The 24778-nt window shown below is 43.9% G+C and overlaps 5 protein-coding genes and 1 non-coding gene across 6 annotated transcripts; 2 read left to right on the top strand and 4 right to left on the bottom strand.

Moving 5' to 3' along the window:
* Nucleotides 1-1297: 1297 nt before the first annotated feature.
* Nucleotides 1298-4731, top strand: LOC100846138 (26S proteasome regulatory subunit 4 homolog). Its single transcript, XM_003558072.4, has 6 exons — nucleotides 1298-1914; nucleotides 2941-3186; nucleotides 3392-3561; nucleotides 3693-3909; nucleotides 4000-4140; nucleotides 4384-4731. The coding sequence occupies exons 1-6, from the start codon at nucleotides 1420-1422 to the stop codon at nucleotides 4465-4467; spliced, it is 1353 nt and encodes a 450-aa protein (XP_003558120.1). The 5' UTR covers nucleotides 1298-1419; the 3' UTR covers nucleotides 4468-4731.
* Nucleotides 4732-5456: 725 nt separating this feature from the next.
* Nucleotides 5457-5537, bottom strand: TRNAL-AAG. The gene has a single exon. It is a non-coding gene; the product is annotated as a tRNA-Leu (tRNA).
* Nucleotides 5538-6791: 1254 nt separating this feature from the next.
* On the bottom strand, nucleotides 6792-9814 carry LOC100845835. The gene is made up of 4 exons (XM_003558071.4): nucleotides 9388-9814; nucleotides 7746-7815; nucleotides 7568-7653; nucleotides 6792-7051 (listed from the first exon to the last, which is right to left on the bottom strand). Exons 1-3 carry the CDS (start codon nucleotides 9736-9738, stop codon nucleotides 7601-7603), a joined length of 474 nt encoding a protein of 157 aa, XP_003558119.1. The 5' UTR covers nucleotides 9739-9814; the 3' UTR covers nucleotides 6792-7051; nucleotides 7568-7600.
* Nucleotides 9815-10221: 407 nt separating this feature from the next.
* On the top strand, nucleotides 10222-10728 carry LOC100835603. The gene has a single exon (XM_003561675.1). The coding sequence runs from the start codon at nucleotides 10222-10224 to the stop codon at nucleotides 10726-10728; it is 507 nt and encodes a 168-aa protein (XP_003561723.1).
* Nucleotides 10729-12363: 1635 nt separating this feature from the next.
* Nucleotides 12364-13186, bottom strand: LOC112270208. Its single transcript, XM_024458082.1, has one exon. The coding sequence runs from the start codon at nucleotides 13183-13185 to the stop codon at nucleotides 12565-12567; it is 621 nt and encodes a 206-aa protein (XP_024313850.1). The 5' UTR covers nucleotide 13186; the 3' UTR covers nucleotides 12364-12564.
* A 5959-nt stretch (nucleotides 13187-19145) lies between these two features.
* On the bottom strand, nucleotides 19146-24475 carry LOC100845625. Its single transcript, XM_024458973.1, has 8 exons — nucleotides 24458-24475; nucleotides 24130-24403; nucleotides 23911-23985; nucleotides 22967-23012; nucleotides 22531-22581; nucleotides 21307-21448; nucleotides 21047-21157; nucleotides 19146-19449 (listed from the first exon to the last, which is right to left on the bottom strand). Exons 1-8 carry the CDS (start codon nucleotides 24473-24475, stop codon nucleotides 19300-19302), a joined length of 867 nt encoding a protein of 288 aa, XP_024314741.1. The 3' UTR covers nucleotides 19146-19299.
* Between the last annotated feature and the right edge of the window lie 303 nt (nucleotides 24476-24778).

Genomic DNA, 24778 nt, shown 5'->3' with positions numbered 1-24778 from the left:
CGGCAACGCGACTTCGTGATATGATGGTAGTAGGTTAGTACAAAAGTGATGGTGTCAAAGTAAGTTGATTCCATTTAGAACTGTTTATGATTTTTTTTTGCCCCCAAATTGAGAGCATTGAAAATAGATGCTTGCTTCGGTACACCCCTCCCTTCAAACTCAAAAGCTAATGTCTTTTTGGTTCAGTCAACAGCTTTCTCCACTTAGTCCGCACGTTAACTTTCTCCAGACCCGCATCTCCTGCTCTTCATGCTCAAGTCATGCCCTGCCATGGTTTCCGTCCTCTTGGAGGATCTAGGCCGTCTGCAGAAATTGGGGGCCCGGAGCAAAATTCAAAAATTGGAGACATACTATGAACTTGATCTAGATCAGAAATTGGAATCAATTAATTTGATCGGCTCGACGGCGCAACTCCGCACAAGACTAAATGAAGATCGACACTTCATCAACAGTTGAATAGTCGAAGTGACGAAGTTGTCAAGTCACCGCCTGTGCAAGTTGGAGAGATGTAGGAGCCAAGCAGTCGCCTCGATCAAAGTTGAACATACGGATTTGATTCTTTTTTACTCCATGTGTGGTGTGTCCGTGAGTGCCCTGTTGCGATTGTTGGATTTTTTTGGTGCTAATCCTAACTTCCTAATAGCGATTTAGGGCCCGAGCGATCGCTCAGCTCGCTCCTGGCCATCGAAGGGTTTGGAAAAATCCATTCGTTGTCTGTGAGAAGGGGCGCCATGGCCGCTGAGAATAGACGCGGAAGAGAGAGGGAGGGAAAGAGCAGGCGTTGGAGAGGAAGAAACATTTTTTTTTGGAAAAAAGGTTGATCCCCATCATTAAAGAAAGAGCACTGTACAAAGAGAAACAAAAAGTCAGGAGGAAGAAAGAGAGGCTTATAAATTTTAAATCAATCATCATGCCCTTCTTAGCGATCCGAACAATCCGTATTTTTGAGTCTTTTTTAAATGTACATAAGCATAAACCTTAAAAATATGTTGGATGTTTCTGAACTGCTTATAATGATAATTAGTCGTGCGACGTATCTAGACGAAAAAGCAACGTCTAATGGTTATCTGTATTTTCGTAACAATTTTATTTTAGCCAAACACTATTTTACTGTTTCAGAATTAAGAGGTTGAGTGGAAAAGGGACCCGGGTGTTATCGAGCGAGAAAATAAGAATGTGAGACTTGAGAAAGAGACATAAATATACACAGCATAACAGTCATTTTGTTTTGTTTTGACCACGTACTAACATAACAGTGTTTATTTATCTCTAGAGAAAAGAAGGAAATCTAACCTCCAGAGAAAAAGAAAGTGCCCTCTTTATTTCGACTCGATCTCCCTCTCCGCAACTCCACCTTCTCCCAGACCCAGACCCAGACCCAAACCCTAACCCTTGAATCGAAGCAACCGGCCGGCGGCGATGGGACAGGGCACTCCGGGCGGCATGGGCAAGCAGGGAGGTCTCCCCGGAGACCGCAAGCCGGGCGATGGCAACGCCGGTGATAAGAAGGACAAGAAGTTCGAGCCCCCCGCCGCACCGTCCCGCGTGGGGCGCAAGCAGCGGAGACAGAAGGGGCCGGACGTCGCGGCACGTCTGCCCCCAGTGGCGCCGCTCTCCAAGTGCCGCCTCCGCCTGCTCAAGCTGGACCGCGTGAAGGACTATCTCCTCATGGAGGAAGAGTTCGTCGTGAGCCAGGAGCGGCTGCGCCCCAGCGAAGACAAGACGGAGGAGGACCGATCTAAGGTCGATGACCTCCGCGGGACCCCTATGAGCGTGGGCTCGCTCGAGGAGATCATCGACGAGAGCCACGCGATTGTCTCGTCGTCTGTTGGGCCCGAGTATTATGTCAGCATACTGTCGTTCGTCGACAAGGACCAGTTGGAGCCCGGATGCTCTATACTGATGCATAATAAGGTACATCTGTAAATTTTACATTGATCTGGATTTCTGATGGATTAGAAGAGGTGCGGGCAGTAGATTTGGTGACAAATCCTAATGCAAATTCAAATTATAGTAATAATGCTGGTGACTCCCTTGGATCCGAAATGGTTAAAGCAAACTAGTGGAAGATGCCGGTGAATTTCTGGAGTCAAAAGGTTTAAAAAAATAGTGGAAAGATCAAATTCGTTAAGGGAGACAAAAAACATGAGAGTGAATTAATATAGATCGAATTTGGTGAACTTGGGGAATATATTAGGTCATCTAGACATGGTGGGATGGGGTGAAACCTATGAATAGTGATGACCACGGTCGTTGCATGTGATGTAGGTAGACAACTGTGACACATATATATGGTGTTTGATAAGGTAAAGTTGTTTGTACTGTAGGCGGACGTTATTTACAGACAACGTTGAAATGAAACCATGCATGTACTACAATCGATTAAAGTGAAGATATGTTTGCATGAACTGTGCTGTAACTTTTAAGATGATGTTTATGGTGTATTTGCAGAGGTTTATTTAATCGCTAATTGACTGTTTCCTTGTTGTCCAAGGAAATTTTTTGCGGAAATTAAATATTTGGATAAATAGTTAAATACCATCTTTTTCATATGATGCTGATCACTTTCAGACATGAGCATTATCATCAACCATTTTCAACAATTGATAGTTTTGAAAACAACATCTGTTCACTCGAACTCCGTAATTAAAGTGTAAACCACAGTTTGTGTCATTGCTTCCATAAGATCAAGATTGCTGTTAGATGCATTGCTTCTCTTTAAGTATTTCACTCTGCAGTACATGTTTTCTTCAGTCTGCATCTAACTTCAACTCTTGAATTCTCTGTATTTTGTTTCCACTGAGTGCATATCTAGATCTTTAGTTTCATTTCACTTTGGAAATTGTAGCACTATTTGATGTGACGAACTTGAAACTTTATGCGCCTATTTACTTGTCAGAAGTTTGATGAGAATTAAGCTTGATATATCATTTCTGTCAGGTTCTCTCAGTGGTCGGAATTTTGCAAGATGAAGTTGATCCCATGGTTTCCGTTATGAAAGTTGAAAAGGCACCGTTGGAGTCTTATGCTGACATTGGTGGTTTGGACGCCCAAATTCAGGAGATCAAGGAGGCAGTCGAACTTCCTTTGACACATCCTGAGCTATACGAGGACATTGGAATCAGGCCTCCGAAGGGAGTCATATTATATGGGGAACCTGGAACAGGGAAAACTCTACTTGCAAAGGTTTAATTCTTTTGTTGTTTTCCCTTGGGCACTGATGTCTTCGACATCCATGTTTTTCTTCATTCATACATCTCTTCTCTATTGAATTGGTGAACCCCATAAATGCGTGTTATTCTTGTTCCAGTACTGGTTGTAGGATAACTATATATCTTCTCCTATAAAAAAGGGTGTAACTTTTTTCATTGTTCCAAATTGTGAATGGCAGGCTGTTGCTAATTCTACATCAGCAACATTCTTGCGTGTTGTTGGCAGTGAGTTGATCCAAAAGTACCTTGGTGATGGCCCCAAGCTTGTAAGAGAGCTGTTTAGGGTGGCTGATGATCTTTCTCCTTCAATTGTCTTTATTGATGAGATTGATGCAGTTGGAACAAAGAGGTAATGTATTCCACATATTGGGAGTTCACTATAGTATGGATATTCTTTGTATACGAGGAAAAATTGTTGGAGTTTCCCATGACTAATCAGTTAAATTGAGTCCTGATTACTTTTTTTTCTCTTTATTATAGGTATGATGCTCATTCAGGAGGTGAGCGTGAGATTCAGAGAACCATGTTGGAGTTGTTAAATCAGTTGGATGGTTTTGATTCAAGAGGAGATGTAAAAGTTATTCTAGCGACGAATCGCATTGAGAGCCTGGACCCAGCCTTGCTCCGACCAGGTCGAATAGACAGAAAGATTGAATTTCCTCTCCCAGATATTAAAACAAGGCGGCGTATCTTCCAGGTGCATTTCTGCTTAATATGTAGCTCTATGTATTCGATTGAAAACCTTTTATTTTCCCCTTATCAAGAGTTCTGTTTGGGCCTTTGGCAGATACACACAGCTAAGATGACACTAGCAGAAGATGTGAACCTGGAAGAGTTTGTGATGACCAAGGATGAGTTTTCTGGTGCTGATATCAAAGCAATATGCACTGAAGCTGGATTGCTTGCCTTAAGAGAGCGCAGGATGAAGGTAAGACATCATTGCTCTGTAGTCAGAATCCTTCTTAATACTAATAGTGAAGTCATGATAAAATAACCTTCTGAGCTAACTATGAACTTGAACGTATAACTACCCAAGACACAGTTGAACTTCCTAGACAGTTTGTTTCACCAGGGCAGTCTTTCTATTTTTCTTAAGTTATTATGTAACTGGACGATAGTTTTGATTCTGAATGTTTTACATCTCCTGCTCTTTTCTACTTTCTGTTTACAGGTGACACATGCTGACTTCAAGAAGGCCAAAGAGAAGGTCATGTTCAAGAAGAAGGAAGGTGTACCGGAGGGACTCTACATGTGAAACTGTTTACCCCATCAGCACATGAATTACCTCTGTCGCAGTTTAGCGAAATGGGGAAGACCGGTGTTTGTGTTTGGTTAAATCATCGGAGTTTGATTACTTACATACGTTTTTATTCAGCTACCCCAGACTTGACACCACTCCGTTTACAATCTACTGTATCAGGATTAGTGGTTAAATGCTGGTTGCTCCGAGTTTTGATTGGAAGTTGCATCCTTTTATGATTGGTAGAAATGATGATTCTGATGCTTATCATTGAACTAAGATAAGTGTCGTCAAATTGCATGAGTGAGCTCGACTGTGTAGAAAATTAATGGTTCAGCTACGGGAATTGGTCGTGCTTGAACATCACTCAAGTTACAACAGGACTACACAGCACACAGGAAAAGAGAAGGCCAGCGTAATGGGAGGACCAAAATAAGGCAGCATTAGCCACAGCCCACAGATATCTTTAACATATCGTGTTGTTTGCATGTACACTTTCCTGAATCGTTGGGGGGCGCATAGAACTTTTATATCATACTTTGATTATCAGTTAGTCTAAACTCACAATTTCATGCAAATAACGCTAGTTTCATAATATAAGACATTAGTATTGTCAAGACAAGTCTTTGGCCAATAATTAGTTTGTAGATGTCTGGTTTATGACATGAAATCATTATCACTAGAATATTTTTCGAAAATACTTAATGATAATTATGATATCATATATATAAATCATATTTCAGGAACTGAGGGAGTAAAAAAAAAATACTGCAAGAAGTGCACTGTTATCGTACACGGCAAAATTGAAACCTATAAGTTGGTAGTGTGATTTGAACCCTTGTGTGATTGATACATGAAAATTATACTTCCCCCCATCCTAAATTATTGTTGTTTGTTTTAGTTCATGAACTAGGAAGGGAGTACGTGTGTAAACCTAGGGGGTTAAGAAAGAAACCATACTGCAAAAACTGCAGTTATTTTACTCCTCGAAAAAGAAAACTAATTGTTGAGAGTGGGATTTGAACCCACGCCCTTTCGGACCAGAGCCTTAATCTGGCGCCTTAGACCAACTCGGCCATCTCAACTTTTTGTCCAGATCGAACGTTCTAGTTTGTAAATCATCTAGTATTCCTACTCGGAATGAATTTTTAGCAGGCAGAGCAACGTGAAATTGCCCTGGAATTGTCAAATCCTTGAACGACCAAAATCCTGGAGTGGGCGTCAGTAGAGAGGCAAGCATACCGAATTTTACTTTCGTTCTTTCACAGCGACCGAATTTACTACTGGTACTCCTCCGTAGTTCAATTCTGCTTTATAGAAGTGATAAAGCAAATAACTAGATGATGGGCGTTGTAATTGTGGAACTGTCGCGCCAAAATACAGAGGAACTTTTGCGCAAAGCCAAAATACAGAGGAACTGGTCGTCGTGCTGCAGCTTGCCCGCCGTGCATTGCCGACGGTCTGGAGCGCCAGTGTAAGTCATTTCAGATCACAATTGTGCTTCTAAGTGGTGTAAATATCAATGAATACACACCTACGTGAGGTTTAGGACCAGACATGAACGAAGTGCTTGAGCAATAAATCTGATATCGGTCTTCTGAGGCCAATTTGTGCCATCGACTCGACACCCTCAACAGTTACGGGCAATATCAATCTTCTGAGATCAAAGGATTTAAACTCGACATCTTCTAAGCTTGCTGTGGATTGAACAATTAAATCCTTTTTTTGAAATTAACTGGAAGTCATATGGTTGAAAATATATTAAACGGAAGGCTACAGAGACCTACTTGTAGCATCACTTCCTCACAATTCATCCATACTTGCACATGCAGAGTACTATATTTTTGTGTACTTGGTTGGGTATGTAAAAAGATACACGTTATTGAAGTTTTACGGTCTCGCAAAGAAAAAAAATGAATCAAGCTTTCATGTTTGTAAATAAACTGTATGGACAATTAGCTTGAAAACCATTTGGAGATATCCATCCAAATTACGTATGTACTATGCTATGTTTCTTAGTACAATCCAGGCGGTACACGTTATTCAATGAATCAGCTTGAATGGCACTCAGCAAGACAGCTGTGGGACAGGGAGATTCGACTATCTCGGCCAGACCCGGACCTTTCGAAAAATGAAATGAATTGTAGTATAGAGGCAGGCAAAATTACCAACAGCACACTCAAATCATACCTGACCTTCTCATGTTGCGTAAACAACAACAATAAAGCCTGAGCCCTCCATCTCCATGAATTGAACAAAATCTAGCGCGCATGTTCTGAAGGGCCTAGCCTCATACAATCGATGGATTAGTGAGGCAACATACAGACTTTCTGTGAGGATGCAGAAAACACAACATTGCCAGAATGGGAATGCGAGAATAATACCAGTATAATCGAATACAGTGATGATATTTTTTACATGTCCAGTGAAAACACAACCAGAGAGAAATTTTACATTTGTGATGATAAGAGGATTTAACACAAGAGAAAAAAAACAGAACCCCTTGCATGCTAACCAATGAGGTTGCGGATAATTTTCTTGATACAACTGCCTATTTGAATATTTTGTGTTGTCTGCTTGTTTTATAGTGCTTGAAGACCTGCAGAGTAAAGAGCTTCTTAAACAAATATCAAATGGTTTGAATCTATTCGAATGAAACTAAAAGCACAAATGGGGATAAAAGTACACGATACTAAGAAATATAAAAACCCACTACAACGTTGTCCATTTTCGTGCGAGTTCAAAAGAATGGTCAAGTTCCTGGGATAAGGGTGGAAAGATAAAAATATCGCTTCCATGTCTTTGTAAGAATGTTATTTAACGTATATAATTATGATCATTGATAAAACATATTCCCAGATATTTTAAACCATATTTCCATAATGAGGAAAAGAATCAAACTGTCAACAATAAACATGACTTACTCCTATGGGATACATAAAAAGTGATTAGACCAAGCAAAGTGCTAACCAAACTAAAGTATTATGGATTATGGATATACAGATAGTGAGAACTGATAGAAAGGATTCTTTTTTCCCCCATTGACTCAAACTATCGCACTGCCATAGAAAGGGAAGTTTTGGATTACAATAGCTCACGTGAACATGGAACTTACACTGCAGTAATCTCATCAACCGAGAATTTTTCATTATTTGCTTGTTTCCTGAATATCATCCGTGTCTGAGTCACTAGCATTGTATCCTACAACAAAACTACCTGTTAGGCCCAGCAAACAGACCTAAAGCAAGTCAAAGATACGGAAGGAACTCTGAATGTAGGCAGGGACAGCTAACCTGGGCGTTTATTGCTGACTTTCCAGACTGTAGATCGATATCTTGATGCTTTCTCCATCCAAATTCTAGCCTATATTATACAATGAAAAATGTTCTTAGCTAATCAATCAGAAATTTGTAGCAATACTACACCAAGAAAGAGTACATGACTTCAATAGAAATAGGGAACTGAGACTTCAGCTAGAACACTAAATGACTGGCTTTTCACTAACAACTTTCTTTTCAGAACAGAAGAAGACACCTATATTTTCATATTACTGTCAGGCTAAATTTTGTAGCACAAGTTCATCTCAAAAAAAGCGTGTGACATAAATTTGGCACATTCATAGATATCTTTAAGATTCAGTTTAACCTAACATTTGTGCTATAGAATTCACAATACATCTCTGTTGCAGTGCCTTGAGTTATCATAGAAGTATTTCCATTTACTAGTAATACAATCCGTCTTTGCTTTGTACTTCCATAACCTTAGTGTAAATGAAAATCAATGAAGTGGGCTTATAAACAGGACCAGAACAAATAGTTGTACAGTGTTTCTTTCAGTAACCATGAGAACACACTTGCGCAAGTTTTAAGAACAAATGATCAACAACATAAGCAGCATAGACTTGTAGGATGAATCTGGCTCCTACTGGCCTACGTCTTTCATGCCCTCCTATAACAAGAATCATGAAAATCCAATGTTCTTTAATCATGTCTACTGAGCAAATACTGATAAAAGGTCCCCTCTTAGATTACAAGGATGCACAACCAATTAGACCAATTAGTTAAACAAGTTTAAGAGGGTTAATCTGGTGCTTATTCATGTAATTATCTTTTTACAAGGTGGTTACTTGGTTGTGGGCGGACATACAGCACGATTGTACTCACTAATCAGTACCCACTACTCAGTTCGGCCCACAGCCCACCACCAAGCCCATTACGTGCTCTCGTAAAGCTAACAAAAACAATTAGGATAATTTAAGTGGCATAACAGGCTAAGTTGCAAACAGAAGTTGAGAGTGGAAGTTAAACCAGGGCAAGTGTTGAGGGTGTGTGTAAATTAAAACATCCAAATTTAAATAGGAAAAACAGTTACAAAGCTAAGCACCCAGCTACAAGGTGAGGAGATCCAGCAAGTAGCAAGCTTTAGAACCTTGTGATTACCCACAGCATTCTGATTTTGCTTCTATTTTCATTTGGCTATTAATGATGTTACATGCTTGGTGTGATCAAACAGGTTATTGTTCGATTTGCATGGATCTAATTTCATGTAACGTGAAGTATCGGTGAACAGCCTCACCAGTTCAATTAAACAGCTTTCTTCATTGACAAGCAATGTAAGTTTGTAACGGCAGTACAGCAAGTAGCCAAGGACCCAGCTAAATACATACAGGTTCACTTAAGAAGTTCTGACAATAATTACATAAGAATTATGATGGAGAATATGTAAGATTTAGCACAACAGTAACAGCGTCACATGCAATTCTAGCCCAGAAATCTAAATATACTGATCCAAATCGAAACCACTCAAGACTAATGAAATCAAGATTTGTGTCATATTCCAAGGCCAAGTATCCAGAACCAAATCCCTTATAAAGGCGGGTCCTTTTACTCCATATATTCCACAAAAAGTCGGAGCGAAAGCGACGGAAGGGCTAACCTTGTGCTCGTTCTTGTTGACGCCGTAGCCGCTGCGGTACATCTGGCCGACAAGCACCTGCATGGCGGCGTCGCCGGCGCGCGCCTCCTTGAGGGAGTCCTGGAACCACCGCTTTGTGCAGTCCAAAACCACCTCCCCCAGCGGCACCCGCTCGTGCTCTTGCATCCCGCACGCCGCCGCCAAATCCCGTACCTCGGCCCGTCCGGAGCTGGCCCCGGCGCCGGCTCCGGCGTTCCTGGGCGTATCCAGCGGGGCGGTCGGTGGCTTCGCTGCCTTACTGGCGATGGGGGAAGAGCGGGCGTAGGGACGGAACGCGGCGGCTAGGGCGGCGGCCGGGAGGCGCTTGCCCATACAAAGGTGGGGTTTCAGGGGAGAGGGGAAGGGAACTAGGGAAGGGAGCGGAGGCGGACGTTGGAGTAAAAAGCAAGGGCTTTTGCGCGAAAGGGACTCCGTTGCGACTTTGGACTCGCGAGAGGTGGAAAAGTTGGTGGCGCAGAGTGGGCAACAGAGGATTTTCGTAGGAATCTAAATTCCAAAGGGATATCGTAGATGCATTCGTTTGTAAAGAAGATCAAGTTGTAAGCTGTTACGAACTTGTATTGTGTACTCCACCCTACCAACGTCCGATTTACGTGCATGAACGAAACAGAATTCGTTTTGGCTGCAAGTTATTAACCGCGCCGCCGCTCTCCCCTGTGTCTTCTTCCTTACGGACACCTTGGCCGTGCCCGATCGCGCGCGATGGATAAAAAACGCGACGGCGAGTCCGCCATCCAGAGCTGCTGCTGCGCTTGGGTAATAGCGCCGCTTCTCTACGCGTGCTTCTGTCTCGCAATGGCCTCCATACTGCGCTCGCCGCCGAGTCCCCAGCAAAACTCCTGCGCCTCCGGCTGGGACGACGACGACCCGCGCTACCTCGGCGACAGGCCGGCCATGTGCTCCCTGGAGCTGGTCGCCTTCAGGGGGCTCCAGCCGGCCACAGATCCTGCAGGCGCGGCCTCGCCGGCCTTCGACCTCACGCTGTACGTCGACAACGGCCACGTCTGCTCGCTGCGGCACTGCGGCGGCGACGTGGAGGTCTCCTACGCGGGCGTGCCCCTCGCGCGCGGGCGCACGCCGAGGTTCCGGGTGATGGGCGAGGAGGCCGTCGCGGTGGCGGTGAACGTGACGGGCGCCGGCGCCGTGGGGTTGCCGCAGGACCTGTTCCGCCTCTTCACGGCGGAGCGCAGATGGGGTGTGGCGATGCTCCAGGTTGACTTGGTCATTGCCTCGCAGCCCTTCACCCGCGACGTGCAGCTAGATGCTGGGCAGCGCTCTGGGTGTATGCGCAGGCTAGCTTAATCAGTAACTAGCCGTTTACAAGTGTATCTAAATCGCTTCCTAAGATTTGTGTGATTTTTCGGAACTTTGTACTCCCTCCGTCGTTCCGTCTCGAAATAAATGACGTGGATTTATATAGGTTGTCACTTATTTTGGAAAGGAGAGTAGAAAATATTCATGAATATGTGGAGCAGTGATTTTAATCGTCAAACTAATTTAATCGTGGAATATTAATGCAGAAATACCTCTCAGGATCAAGTGCTAGCTAATTAACACGACGAACTATAATTTTGGAATGCACAAACTTCTAAAATAATTATGTTACCGATAGGTCCAGTAAAATCTGAAGAAGTTCTACGCCTTCTCTCTTGGTCATGGATGCCATGATGAATCGTCGTTGGGTGTCCGCGAGCCGAGTGCTCGTCTGCTTTTCGAGTTTGTCAATCTTTGGAATTGCTTGAAGGATGTCTACCCGTCGTCAGATGAGCAAGATGTGATAACCTGGAAATTCAGTGAGTACGTCTGAATTTCCAGTTGTGGAGGAAACAACTGCTCACATCTTTCGTCGACTGCCGGTTCTCTAGAACCATATGGACTTTGATTGCCAATCGCTTCAATTCACCCTTGCTTCATCCTTCATCCTGGTGGGATATATCTTCGATCAATTCTCGGTGGACGGGGCATACCTCATATGCTTATGTGCTGGGCAAGCCGCGTGCTAAGGCCACGGCATCGTTAATTCTTCTTACCATGTGGGAAACTTGGAAGGAACGGAACCGACGAATCTTCCAGCACAAACTTCTCCGACTCTCTGCCACGTGCATCCTCATCAAGGAGGAGGCTGCCCTTTGGACCCAGGCCGGCGCCGGTCTAGGCGAACTGGTTTCGGGACTAGACGATGTACCTTGATTTTTCTGATTTTCTTTCTTCCTAGTGGACTAAATTCTCCCTTATTCTCGTTCACTTTCTTTGTATTTTCTTGTGTATTTTCTCCTGGGGTCGATTCTCTCAACCCCCTATTGGCAATAAATAGCTCACTGCAACTGTTTCGTCAAAAACAAAAGTGAGTATGTCTGGTATCTACTAAGCGTCCTCTGCTTACAAAATCCAACTCCATGGCCACGCCACCCCTCTGATGGCTACTATATATATGATATGGCCAATGTGGATCTCACTGAAGATCCGGACTATATGTGCATAGTTCACTTTCAGTTTCACAATTCAAAATCTGCTCTTTTAGACAAGAAAACATCCCCATACAAAATCTGCTCATTTTCAGCCTTGACAAAATTTGGTCGCATACAGTGGTGGAGGCAGGACTTGGGCCAGCAGGGGCATTGGCCCTCCCTATGATTTGGAATTTTTACTTATACCCCTGCATAACTTTTGCAATTTTATCCTATAAGCTTTACTTTTTATTATGACCCTCCCTATCTTCTCCCGCCTCCGTCCCTGTTCACATACAAATATCTGAAAGTGCAATAAAAGTATACAGTGCATCTTAATTTAATTGTTTCACACAAAAAAAACTTCCATCATATATCAACAAGTGCAAGAAGCAACCAAGTGCATACATATGTGTCTAAATACCTAGTAGTTCATCTAGAAATCCAAAATGATAATTTTACAGAAATTGCTAGCTCCTATGCACGCATGTAGAGGAACATAATAAAAGATCAGATGCACGGGCGACATACAAAATTATCCTGTCAGTTGTGCCAGTTAAAAGGAACCGCTATTAATTACTCCTTCCGTTCCTAAATAGCGACATGTGGTGCAAGTTTGTACTAAAATTGTGACAAGTATTTAGGAACGGATTGAGCGGTAATCTTGGATAATTCGCTGAAGAAGCCTGTACTACTGCATCAGATGCATCATAGCCCTAGGCCAGTCCGACAACCAATTCTGCAAACCGAACACCGAGCAGGGGCTGTCTCGCGCTCCCGCCGTACCCATCGTCACCTTGCACCACATCCACACTGGCTTGTCGTCTCCCTGGACCAGTCTCAGCTGGACCTCGAGTTCCACGGCGCCGACTTTCTCGGCCGCGGCGAAGCGGTCACGCAGGTGCTCCGGGCCGACGCCGTCGACCCAATCCCACGCCACACGGAACGGAACCTCCCGCGCTTGTTTCCGTGGCACGCAGAAGTCCGGCGTGCGGGTCGACGCGCCGACGGTGAAGCCGGCGTAGGTTACCACCGCCTCGCCTTCGCGGTAGCACCTTTCTGTAGCACGCCGGTTGTCGGCGCGCAGGGTGACGTTGAAGGCGTTTTCGCTTGAGATGGAGGCGGCGGCCGGGCCGTTTGGGCCGATGCCATCGGGCCGGAGCTGGACGGAGAACTCGGGAGGGAAGTCGTACCACATGTAGTAGCACGGGATCACGACCGCGAAGGCGATCGTCACAGCGAATTCGCATGTCACGGTGATGATGGAGGTGGGATAGCTGAAGCCGGCGTCGTGGTCTCCATGGACGGTCATGGCTGGCGCGGTTGGCTTGATTAGAATCGATTAATAATCAGATTATTTGTTCTCACGGTTGAGATGCATATATGGCTCAGATGCTGTCGTCAGTTGGGATCCCGTTACATCTCTTTCAGAGATTGATGAAGTTACGATCGAGCACGACGCGACGAGACAAATTAATTAATAATCCGAGCTCATGTGGGATATATCTGATCGAACAACCGCGTAGCCGCACTACTAGTAAGATCATATATATATTGAGAACATATCGAAACAAGACTTCAAATCAAACGACGCCGACCTTGAAAAAAAGGAGATCGAGCTCACCGTCACCGGCCGGCATGGCGCCTTCAACGAGGCCTCGGCGTCGCGATTCCTTCCGCGAGGACTTGAAAGGTGGAGCATTTTCACTCTACACAAACCTTTGGATCTGGGGCATATTTTTCTATGTCACCTACTTCTACAAGAACCTGCCTCCCAAATTCTCCCTCGAGCTCACCGAAGAAGCCAGCAGCAGGAGCCTCCAAACGGCAGCACCGGCGGCTTTCAACGTCACCTTGCACGCCGCCAACCGCAAACGCGCCGACAGATGCTACCGCCACGGCGAGGCGGCCGTGCTCTACTCCGGCTTCACCGTCGCCTGGGGCCGGACGCCGCGCTTCTGCGTGGACGCCAGGGGTGTGCGGGCCGTGACGTTCGTGGCGTGGGCCGACGACGAGCTGCCCAGGTTGCTCCGAGACCGCATGGCGGCGGACCGGCGTAGCGAAGGCTCGGTGGAGCTCGATGTCGACGTCAGGCTGTTCCGGGGTGACGACCGATCGTCCACGCCGACGTGGATGCGGTGCAAGGTGATGATGACGGGTGCCGGAGCGGAGTGCACGGTGTTCGCGTTGCAGAATTGGGCCTCAGATGTGGCCCCTTTTTGGATGGAGATGTAATTCCTGACGAGTGACGTCCACGTGCCTGTGTTTATTGCCTATACCGATATATACAATTAATACATACTTTTTGACAACTTGAGACAATCCGACACAAAATGTGTGGTTTTAGAACAAATTAGCAAAATCTTTGCCAAGAACAAGACCACTCTCCATCTCTAACTGGACTCAAATACAAGCTGATCGAGTTAAGCAGACTGCATATATAGCTTGCACGAAATCAATTCGTTTGCATTACGTACTCTCTCCGTCCAACAAAAGATGTTTCAAGTTTGTCAAAATTTGAATGTATGTAAAAATGACTTAGTGTAAAGATGCATTCAAATTTACTCAAAGTTGAGAAGCCAATTGCCATTTAGCTAGCAAGCCCGTGGATATTGAAGTTCCCCAAGCTGTGCTTCCCGATACTGTATTTGAAGCAGTTCTCTGAATTCCTTATGATATGCAACTGAAACAAGTTCTTGCTAATGGGAAAAAGGGAGGGTTAAATGTGGGTGCTGTTCTTATTTTGCCCGAGGGATTCGAATTAGCGCCGCCCGACCGTATTTCCCCTGAGTTGAAAGAAAAGATAGGAAATCTCTCTTTTCAGAGTTATCGTCCCGATAAAAAAAATATTCTTGTGATAGGCCCTGTTCCCGGTAAGAAATATAGTGAAATTGTCTTTCCCATTCTTTCCCCTGATCCTGCTACGAAGAAAGATTTTTTGTTGGACAGAGAAAGTACTACTCCCTCCGAGTTCCGATACATGTTAATTGTCTCAAATTTGCCAAAATATGGATGCACCTATGTTTAAAAAGCGTCTAGATACATGTAATATTTTGACAAGTAATTCTGGTCGGAGGGAGTAGTATTCTTTATCATGAATATTGCATACTGCATTGCTTGTCAACACAAACAAGCTAGCAATCAGCACAAGAAAGAGAGTAAATTTCGGAAAACCACAGGTTTTGGGGCTAGGGTTTCACGGGGACACAAGTTTTGGGGTTTGCAACAGAAAACCACAGGTTTTGGCCTAATTGTTTCAGAAAACCTAATGACCCGGATTAGGTTATTTCATAGCGAAACCGACAGGTAGGGCCCACAGTTAAGTCGCCACGTTAGACGAACTCTTTTTTCTCCAGCCCCTCATCTTAGTCTATATTTGCACTTTGCACCCAACTCCAAATCAAATCTAAAAAAGGAAAAGAAAATTAGCACATCTTTTGACCGGTCGTGCCTTGCAGCAAGCCGCCGGAGATGGGCTCCGACGACCGCCGTGACCTCACCGTCGAATCCTAACCAAGCCCACGGCTCCTTCGCGGCAGCAGAGGGCGGTGCAGAGCCACGCGACGCCGCACGGTGGAGATGAGGCACGCACAGGGAGCGGCCCAGGTTGCTCCGAGACCGCATGGCGGCGGACCGGCGTAGTGAAGGCTCGGTGGAGCTCGATGTCGACGTCAGGCTGTTCCGGAGTGACGACCGACCGTCCACGCCGACGTGGATGAGGTGCAAGGTGACGATGATGGGTGCCGGAGCGGAGGGAACTCCATGCACGGTGTTCGCGTTGCAGAATTGGGCCTCAGATGTGGCCCCTTTTTGGATGGAGATGTAATTCCTGACGAGTGACGTCGACGTGTGTTTATTGCCTATACTACATACAATTAATACATATTTTTTGGGCAACTGGAGACAATTAGACACAGAATGTGTGATTTTCGAACAAATTAGCAAAATATTTGGCTCGTGAGAAGGACACCCAAAAAATTGTGGTTCCGTGAAACTGGGCAATTGTTTTGTTTAGGTACAAGAAAGAGACAAAACCAAAAAACTCTTAATGCCTAGCTACTAACTTCGTTCCAAAATATAACGCCGCTTATAACTTTTGTGAACTGACAAATTACTCAAACTAGCAGGTGTGCCCGTGCGTTGCTACGGAACCCGTACAAACAAAACCACGAGCTGTTTTTTTTAGTAAGCCTGCCCATGGATACCCGACCTGGATAGTTAGGTTATGTGTCAACGTTTATGCCTATCAGCCTATGGATATACCCGATGGGTCGTCCCGTTATTCATGTGTAGGTTATGGATATACTCCCTCCGTTCTTTGAAATATGTCATATTAGCTTTCGTTAAGACAAGGCTTTGACCAAAAATTACTATGTTAAGGTGTGGTTTGTATGACATGAAACCACAAGTATTATGAAATGAAATACTTTTGATAACGAATGTAGTGATACAAGTATTATGTCATAATTTATTTTGAGAAGGCCGGCGGGTGGCGGCCAGATGAAGGAGGAGGCCGTCGGGCGACTGGTAGATCCGATGCTTAGCCTTGGTGCCAGCGCAACCTTCCTCTACATCCGCGGCGGAGGGAGCAGCTTCCTCCGATGGCTGGAATTGGCTGCAAGGGGGTGCGCAGGTGGTTGGTGGAGGCCGGGAAGGGGTCTGACGGCTGGCGGCGGCAGTGGTGGTGGAGAGTAGGGGAAACGAGCGGCGGCTTGGCGGCTTTGCTCGGAGGCGGGCACGCCCCACGCATCGGGCTTGGGGGGCTTGGGCTTGCTTGTTTGACAAAGGAATCGTGAATAAGACGGGAGGAAGAGAAAATAACGGGCAATGGCATATTGGTTGTAATTTTAACGAAGTTGACTTACGGAGCACAACCATCACCAACAACTCCAATTTAATAGATAGTAATAGATTTTAACGAAGTTGACTTACGGAACCCAACCATCACCACCGACTCCAAATTAATAGATAGTAATAGATACAAACAACATTTGAAGTCCCAAATCATGATCACTAGATCTAGCGCAAAATATATTTTTATTCTTTGAAATAGTAGATGTTGATATTTTTGGTGGTAAGTTTGGTCAAACTTTAAAAAATATGACAGTGAACAAATGTTATACGCCCTAGGGAGTAGTAAATTAAATGTCATGATCATATAATTTTCAAAGTAATTTATCAAGAAAGATCATTATGTTTGTCCCTTTTTTGTGTGTGTTTCACATTTGCGTCTCCTTTTGGCACATGATCTAATAGACAGATGGGCTATTTTCGTTCATTGATGCAGTGAACGCAAGTAATCTATAACTATCTATTAAATTGGAGTTGGTGGTGATGGTACGGTCGTCGTCACCGTAGGTTAATTTCGTTAAAATTACAACCAATATGCCATTGTCCGTTTTTTTTTCATGCAGTTTTTTTTCACGATTTCTCCTACTCCGTCTTACAACCGACGCCACCACACCCGCATGCCGACCTCGACGGCGCCATAAATTGCCCACATAGAAAATAGAAATAAATAGTTTGTAATTTTGTTGACCCGTAGCAACGCGCGGACACACCTGCTAGTTAATACTATATCTTCAACTCTGAAAAAGAAAAACATTGTGCAGGCGTACACCAATTTTTTGTCTATAGTTTGTGGACTTGGCAAGCGGTTGAGTTCAAATCAGCTAGATCCGTTCAACGGTTCAAACCAAGAACAAGACCACTCTCCATCTCTAACTGGACTCAAATACAAGCAGACTGCATAGCTTGCACGAAATCAATCGTTTGAATCACATACAGATGTACTCCCTCCGTCCAACAAAAGATGTCTCAGATTTGTCAAAATTTGGATGTTTCTAGACATGACTTTAGTGTATATATAGATGCATTCAAATTTAGTTAAATTTGTTGGACAGAGTAAGTAATAGTATTCTTCATCATGAATACTGCAGACTGCATCAACAGAAACAAGCTAGCAGTCAGCGAAAATAAATAAATAACAGAAATCGATACTAACTGCTCCTAGTCTTAGCGAAAGAGAGGCACTACTTCAAATCACACCTAACAAGACTCCGGCCGGCTGCAAACAAGGTTACGTGAGAGACGAGGCCGGGGTACGTAAAAACGTACGTACGGGGACGGCAAGAGAACTCCGAGCCTCTGGAGTCTCAAGTGAACCCGCTCCCACGTCTCCCCACCAAACCTAGATCTCTTTCGGTCCGCCGCGGCAGCGATGACGATCAACAACGACGCCGGTGAGCCGTGCACTTCCGGTTATACGGAATTAGCTCCCACGCGCTGGGATAGGTTCCTGCTAAGAGCCCAACTGAGCCTCTCCACGATCCTCATCTGGGGCGTATTCCTGTCCATGGGCGTCTTCATGTTTTCCACGGATCCCAACGAGCTGGCCGAGTTCTCCGTGGATCTCGCCGACGTAGAGGGGCTCGTTAACGCCCGCACGGTCTCTCCCTCGTTCAATCTCACCGTGCGCGTCGCCAACCCCTCCGCCGTGCACACGCTGTGCCTGAATGGCGGGGAGGCGCTGGTCTCCTACGCCGGCGTCGGCATCGCGCGGAGCCATGTCGTGCCGGCCTTGTGCGTCCCAAGGGGCGCGGCGGCGGAGCTGACGGTGGTGCCGTGGGGGTGGGACGTCGGCTTGACCGAGGATGTGCGCCGGCGGCTCGTGTCGGAGTGGCGCGTGGGCGCCGCGGAGGTGTCGGTGGAGATGAAGATCTTCCACGCGATTTATTGGATGCCCAGAGGCCGCACATACTCCGGTACGTCGTCGCATAGCTTCAAGTTTATGCTTGGAGACAGCTGCAAACGCCCAGATAACTTGTTTTCTTGTTTGAGGGAAGATAACTTGTTTTCTTTATGATACTAAGTAGTTTAATTCTCATTGTTCACTTCAAGAGGATATATATTATATCAACCATGCAAACTTCACCTCCAGCCAGAATTGTAAACTATTGCGGCATGATACCTCTGTGTTCCTTTATCGGGTGATAGTTTAATTCTCATTGTTCACTTCAAGAGGACACCTATTTTATCCATCACGAATAAGTCAAAAACACCGAGGGCGGTGGCTGATAGGAATATCTTGTTAGCAAAAACGAATACTGCTAGGTTGAAGCACATATATTAATTATAGCTTATCACACGTAGGTGCTACATATTCATTGTTGTACTGCTAAAACTTCGCCACTGTCATGCTCTTCACTGGTATCACGTGAGGCAAGTCTACTCTGGAATCTGATAGCGCTAGGCGGCGATGAGGCAATTGCAAAGCTGCCCCGCTGAGAAAGGGAATGAAACAGCCGCTTTCAAGCTTCTTTTCTCTCCAACCGGCAATGTGGAAATTAGAACGTTACACTATTTGAGGACCACAAGTAATTTCTCTAGTTTGCATCATCTCTACATCAGACTCGACTGCCAACAGTCACCACACATGCACCTTATATTTAGGCTTATCAGGCTGAGGCGGCGCAATAGTTGTACGCTCCATCTTCGACAACATAGGAGCAATAAGGCGAGACAGCCATAGGAATGCTTCCAGCCCTCGCAGACAGCCAATGATGTAAGACCCGATCTGGAGGAGGAAAAAAAAACACGATGTAATGAATACAAGCGTTATTATTGTTTTTTCCAACTTATTCAATCATCCTATTAAATAAGAGCATGAGTAGCAAACTAAAATATAGTAGACACTTGAAGTAGCTATAGTGCTAGACACTCGATTATAAGTCGAAAGATCCATTAGGTAATGTTCAGATTATTCTCATGTGAATGTCACCAATGCTCCAACAAATTCAATAATTTGGTCCACCCATCAAAAAGTGAGACGATTCTTACCAATAATGCATAGAACTTCATAGTTATTGTTTCTTCCACATCGGTCCAATTCAATAAAACTTAAGTGGTTAATGTGTTTCAATCCAATTGACCACATTAATCACTAAGGAGTTCATATTAATATGCCACGAAGTTGAAGCCACGGATTACCTGTCCAAGAATCAAGGGACGTAATTCTGTGTACATAGTATGTTAAATAATAAAAACATACAAAATAGTATAAAGAAATCAACTACTCCCTCCGATCCATAATACTTGGAGTGTATCATTCATAATATAGGAGAAATATGAATCTTGTAAGGGCCAAAAAAGTGGAGCTATGAATAAACAGCTCCACCAAATATGGATTTCTCCCTCCGATCCATAATACCAAAGATTTGGTGGACCTGCTTATTCATAGCTCTACTTTTTTTATGGAGCTAGAGCTGTGAGTACTGGGGAAATGTTTTGTAGTCTTATCTTTCTCCATTTTTGAATTAATCACAACTCCTGCTCCACAATAAAATGAAGTTATGAATGACCCGTTCCACCAACTCTAGGTCTGGACATTTTTACTCGGTACTCGACGAGTAGCTCTGGTCATTTGGTGATCAGCTGGTTTAGAGCTTGGTTCATTAGACTAACAAACAGAGTAGAGCAACTCATGAAACACATTAACACTAAAAAGCCTAACGAGCCGAGCCGGCGAGACTCACGAGTATGCTTGTTTGCTCGTTAAGTCTGTCTCTTGTCGATCGATCGAACCATGGTTTGTGGATTGAGAGCTTCAGGCTGCTGGCTGCTACTTGAACTTGAGTGCATGGGTATGTCTGGTGTGTCACTTGTCAGCATGTGCATGTTAATTGTAGTGTTGCCTAACTGGCCTTGTTGAATCTTTCATTTACTGCTTCTATTTGAGGAACTGGAAATTTAGAAGTATTCATGTAATGGTTATTACTATTGCTATCCTGCTATAGCATGTATGTTATATGCACTATTTGTCTACGTACTGTCATGATTTATGGTTATTAACTTATTGTGGTATTACTTGCATCATTCACTGTAATTTTGTCATATTTAGTAACTTATTGTGGACTACTTTTTTTCGCTGTTAACGAGCGCCCGACGAGCGCTCGCGAGTATTAAACGAACCGAGCCGAGCAGGCTTCAGTGTTCGTTAAGGTTATCGAGCTTGGTCATGAGCAAGCCCTAACCAACTCCGTGGAGCTGAATTTGTCCCAAACACATCCCAAGTGTCAGAGATTTAGTACAAAGTTAGTACCTTGTATGGATCGGAGGGAGTATATAGTTCCTTGTTACTTACCTTTACTATCCTATAATTAATTAACCCATACCTTGTATTCGAAAGAAATACACAGCCGAGGATGATACAGCCATAAGAAACCGTTACAACAACCAAGCACGGAGGAAGAAAACAAGATAACGTTGAAGCTGTCATAGTAGGCCTAAACGAAAACAACAAATAATGTGATTAGTTCAGAGTAGAAGAATTGTTTAACACAACAAAGACAGAAAATGAAAAAATAAATTACAAAAACCATAGTCAAGTACAAATCAATTGGTAAATTTGAATATGCTAAATTATAACACATACGGTGGATGCAATACGAAAGTAATGAAGTACTCCAAGTGCCACAGCTATCCATCCGATGATCTTAGTGTCTTCACATATCATTCCACACATTAAAAAAAAAGAGGGTCGGTGATACTCCACGTACAAATCGTAGGTCTCGGTCCTACAATATGAATATCACACATAAACAAAAAAAACTGTGATATATCAAAATTAAATATGTTGTATAACATACAAAAAATTACAAATTTAAGACTGCAAGTTATATATTAACCCATCCAGAACTGTAGCCCTGCCAATAATAACAACAACAAGAAAACCAAAACATGTAACTGCCCCAAGTAGGCATGTCAAGAAAATAGGAAGTGCAAATGGAAGATGTGATTTCCACAAATAAATGCACCAATAACTGTATGCTAGAAATCCAAGAAAGAAAGACCACCAGAAAAGCGGCTCTGCAGCGTTGCTATCTTGATTACTGAACTCCAACTTAGTGACAAGTTTGATGAAAATAAGAGATAACATTTAATAACAGCTTTTATTATTTTATATTATTGAAGATTATTAACATAACTTACAATGGCACTATGAATATGAAGCATGACAGGATGAAAGATATCCAGGGCAATATCGTGTCGTTGGGTGATAAATAAGTAGAGACGGTTACTGTGCTGTTTCCACTGAAAATATTCATTCAATATAAAAAATGTTAGGATACTAAAAAGAAAAAATTAAAATTATGCCAACATAGCCAAAGACATACCAAGGGTCCTCCGACAGATCTGAAGAATGATCACGGCAAGAGTCAAAACTAGGACAATGCACATACTGAATATGAGACGCCAGTAAAACAAATATGAACCATGCAAACAGTTGAACCCCCATACTGAACTGAAAATAAAAATATAAACAAGAGAAAAAAAAAGTCAGGATCAGCTAGAGATAAAACGCAATAGGAATCTGTCGAAACTAAAGAGTAAAGAGAAACAAGTTAAAGAAGTGCAACAAAACTAAATTATGGTTCTAGCACACGGAATCATGATTTCCACGCCGTCCTTTCAAAAGCCAAAACTCTAGGTACACACTATCACCAAATTAAATAAAGACTGGACATTTTAATCATGAACAACGACAAAAAAAAAATGAAAACTAGAAAGTAAAAAGAGGAGCAATGGATCAATAATTGATTGGGCAGCTACAGAGAAGAATGCATCGCAGTGAGAGAACGTACATGCAAAAACATACCTTAGACCACAGAAGTTTAACCTTGAATGGTCACAGCTTTTCACACTACTTCTGCAATATAATAGAACAGATCTCAATCATCCATTAATATGAGAACATCCACTCAGAGAGATAGTTGTGGATGTTCAGTGATGTACAATAAGGGTATGAGAGTGAACAACCAAAACACAGACTTTAAGCTGAAAAGCACAAATATATGCCAATGGACATTCTAAGATAGCGAGTGGTGAATAGAAAAAAAGAAGCAGAGCAAGGATATGTCTAATACATCAAATTAATTCAATGTTTCGTAACGGCAAATAAATGGAACAAAGATATGTGTGTCAATAGTTATAGTTAAGAGAATAAAGCTCAGTTTAACAAAGTTCTACAGTGAAATTAAGCAAACTGAAGTTGGAGACGAAATAAAAATAGCATGTTAAGAAGATGTAGCTACATCACTTTGCAGTGCAGGGGTATTGCATCCTTGGTTCGCTTTGCTACTGCAACCAATGTAAGTAGTAAGAAATCAGTGTAATTCAACATAATCTAGGAAGCAGAATCAATTGGGCCCATTAAACTACATAAAACAGGCAATGAAGCCACAAGTATACTAAAATCCACCAAGCAGTTCTCTTCAGCTACAACTACTGCATGGAGCTAAATAAATGACGCCTTCAACTCTCAAGGTTTGCTTCATTGTCTTGCTTGGGTGGAAGTTTTAGTCATTCAAGTACACAGCAACTGATACAGCCAAATAACTAAATTTTGTGTGAATATGATTTCAATGGACCAAAAGAACACTTGGAAACCAAAATGTTACTAACATAAGACAAAGGGCTACAGGTGTACTGGCTCTAGTCAGAAACAGTAAAAGGGTATCCAAATTTTAACAGAAGTTATATTAGAAAAGCTTTCCTTATAAAAAATAATTGTAAGAAAAACATTGCAATCAAGTTCTAGATAGGTTAGGATGGATTGGTGGAGTTCAGGCAACGACAAAAAGGATTATGACTGATAATGACACACGCATGTTGAACTAATCTATTCGCTAAACCGTATGTAAGATAAGGTTAAGTGATACGAAGTTCCCATCACGTATAACAGCAATAAATTGCAAAGGGGAGCAATGATATTGTCGCAGAACAGTTGCCATGAAAATTCACTAATACATAGGGTGGGTACATAGCATGTATCAATACATATAGAGAACAAGCTGGCAAACACAGCAGTACATGCATCAAAACCCTACAAAACCCCCAATTTCTATCATATCTCGCTCGAGCGGCTGATGGTTAGCTCAATGAACATGTATGACGAGTTAACATGGACAAATTGTACCAGTCATCGTCATCGTTTCCGCTTTAATTTCGTTCGAACAGAGAGAGATTCTTACAATACCTGAACGTTTGAAGTGTTCCGATCGACAGTGAACTCTAATGTTTGACAGGCAGAGAGAGAGAGAGCATCTGAGATCTGAAACGAAGAACAGCACAGCATCGATTAGACTAAAAACATAGGCAAGGGCCTCAGGGCAAGGAGGTCGCAGGGGACTACAGACGGAGGGGAAGGGACGGCGAGCAGGGATTCCTGGGGAGGGGACGCTCGAGCAGGGCTTACTGGGGAGGGGACGGCGAGCTGGGGTTCTGGGCGTCGACGGCGAACTGGGTCTCCTCGGCTCGAACTGGGAGAGCCGCCACAACCCCTCCCGCGAGCAACGCTGTGCGCTGCTCCGCCACAAACACCCGCTCCGCCCCGCGCGATGAAGGACGGCAGAGCGAGCGCTGGAGGAGGAGCAGGAGGACGGCGGCGCGAGGAGGAGAAGGCCCGGTGCTACCTGGGCTGTAACACCGGTCCAGCAAAGTTCTAGTAGAAAGTCCAGAGCAGAAATATACTAGTAAAAGATAAGCCCACAATCAATATAGCTAGCCCATTAGGATCACCTCACCCATATGATATGGGCCATATCAGCACCACCCAGCCCACTCCAGCCTCAGCTTGCTGGAACGCCGAGCCCGAGCCGGACGGAGCAGTCGATAAATGCAAGGGATCACATTGTTTTTGCTAGAAATAATAAATGCAAGGGATCACATCGTTTTCTCTTCCTCGTATGGGCCTGGAAGGAAGGCTATAGCCTATAGGGCCAGGTAGCCTTGGGCGACCCGTAGGCGGCAACAACGGCCGGGCCTGTCAACACGAAGTGCAGGACGCCGGCGAGGTTTGTGGGCGCCACGGCGAGTTGCGCGCACCGAGGGCCGTGGTGTGCAGG

This window comes from Brachypodium distachyon, chromosome 1 (genome assembly GCF_000005505.3).
Source record: "Brachypodium distachyon strain Bd21 chromosome 1, Brachypodium_distachyon_v3.0, whole genome shotgun sequence".
NCBI lineage: Eukaryota > Viridiplantae > Streptophyta > Magnoliopsida > Poales > Poaceae > Brachypodium > Brachypodium distachyon.
Note: the sequence above shows the minus strand (reverse complement) of the source record. Positions and strands in the feature narration are given on the sequence as shown.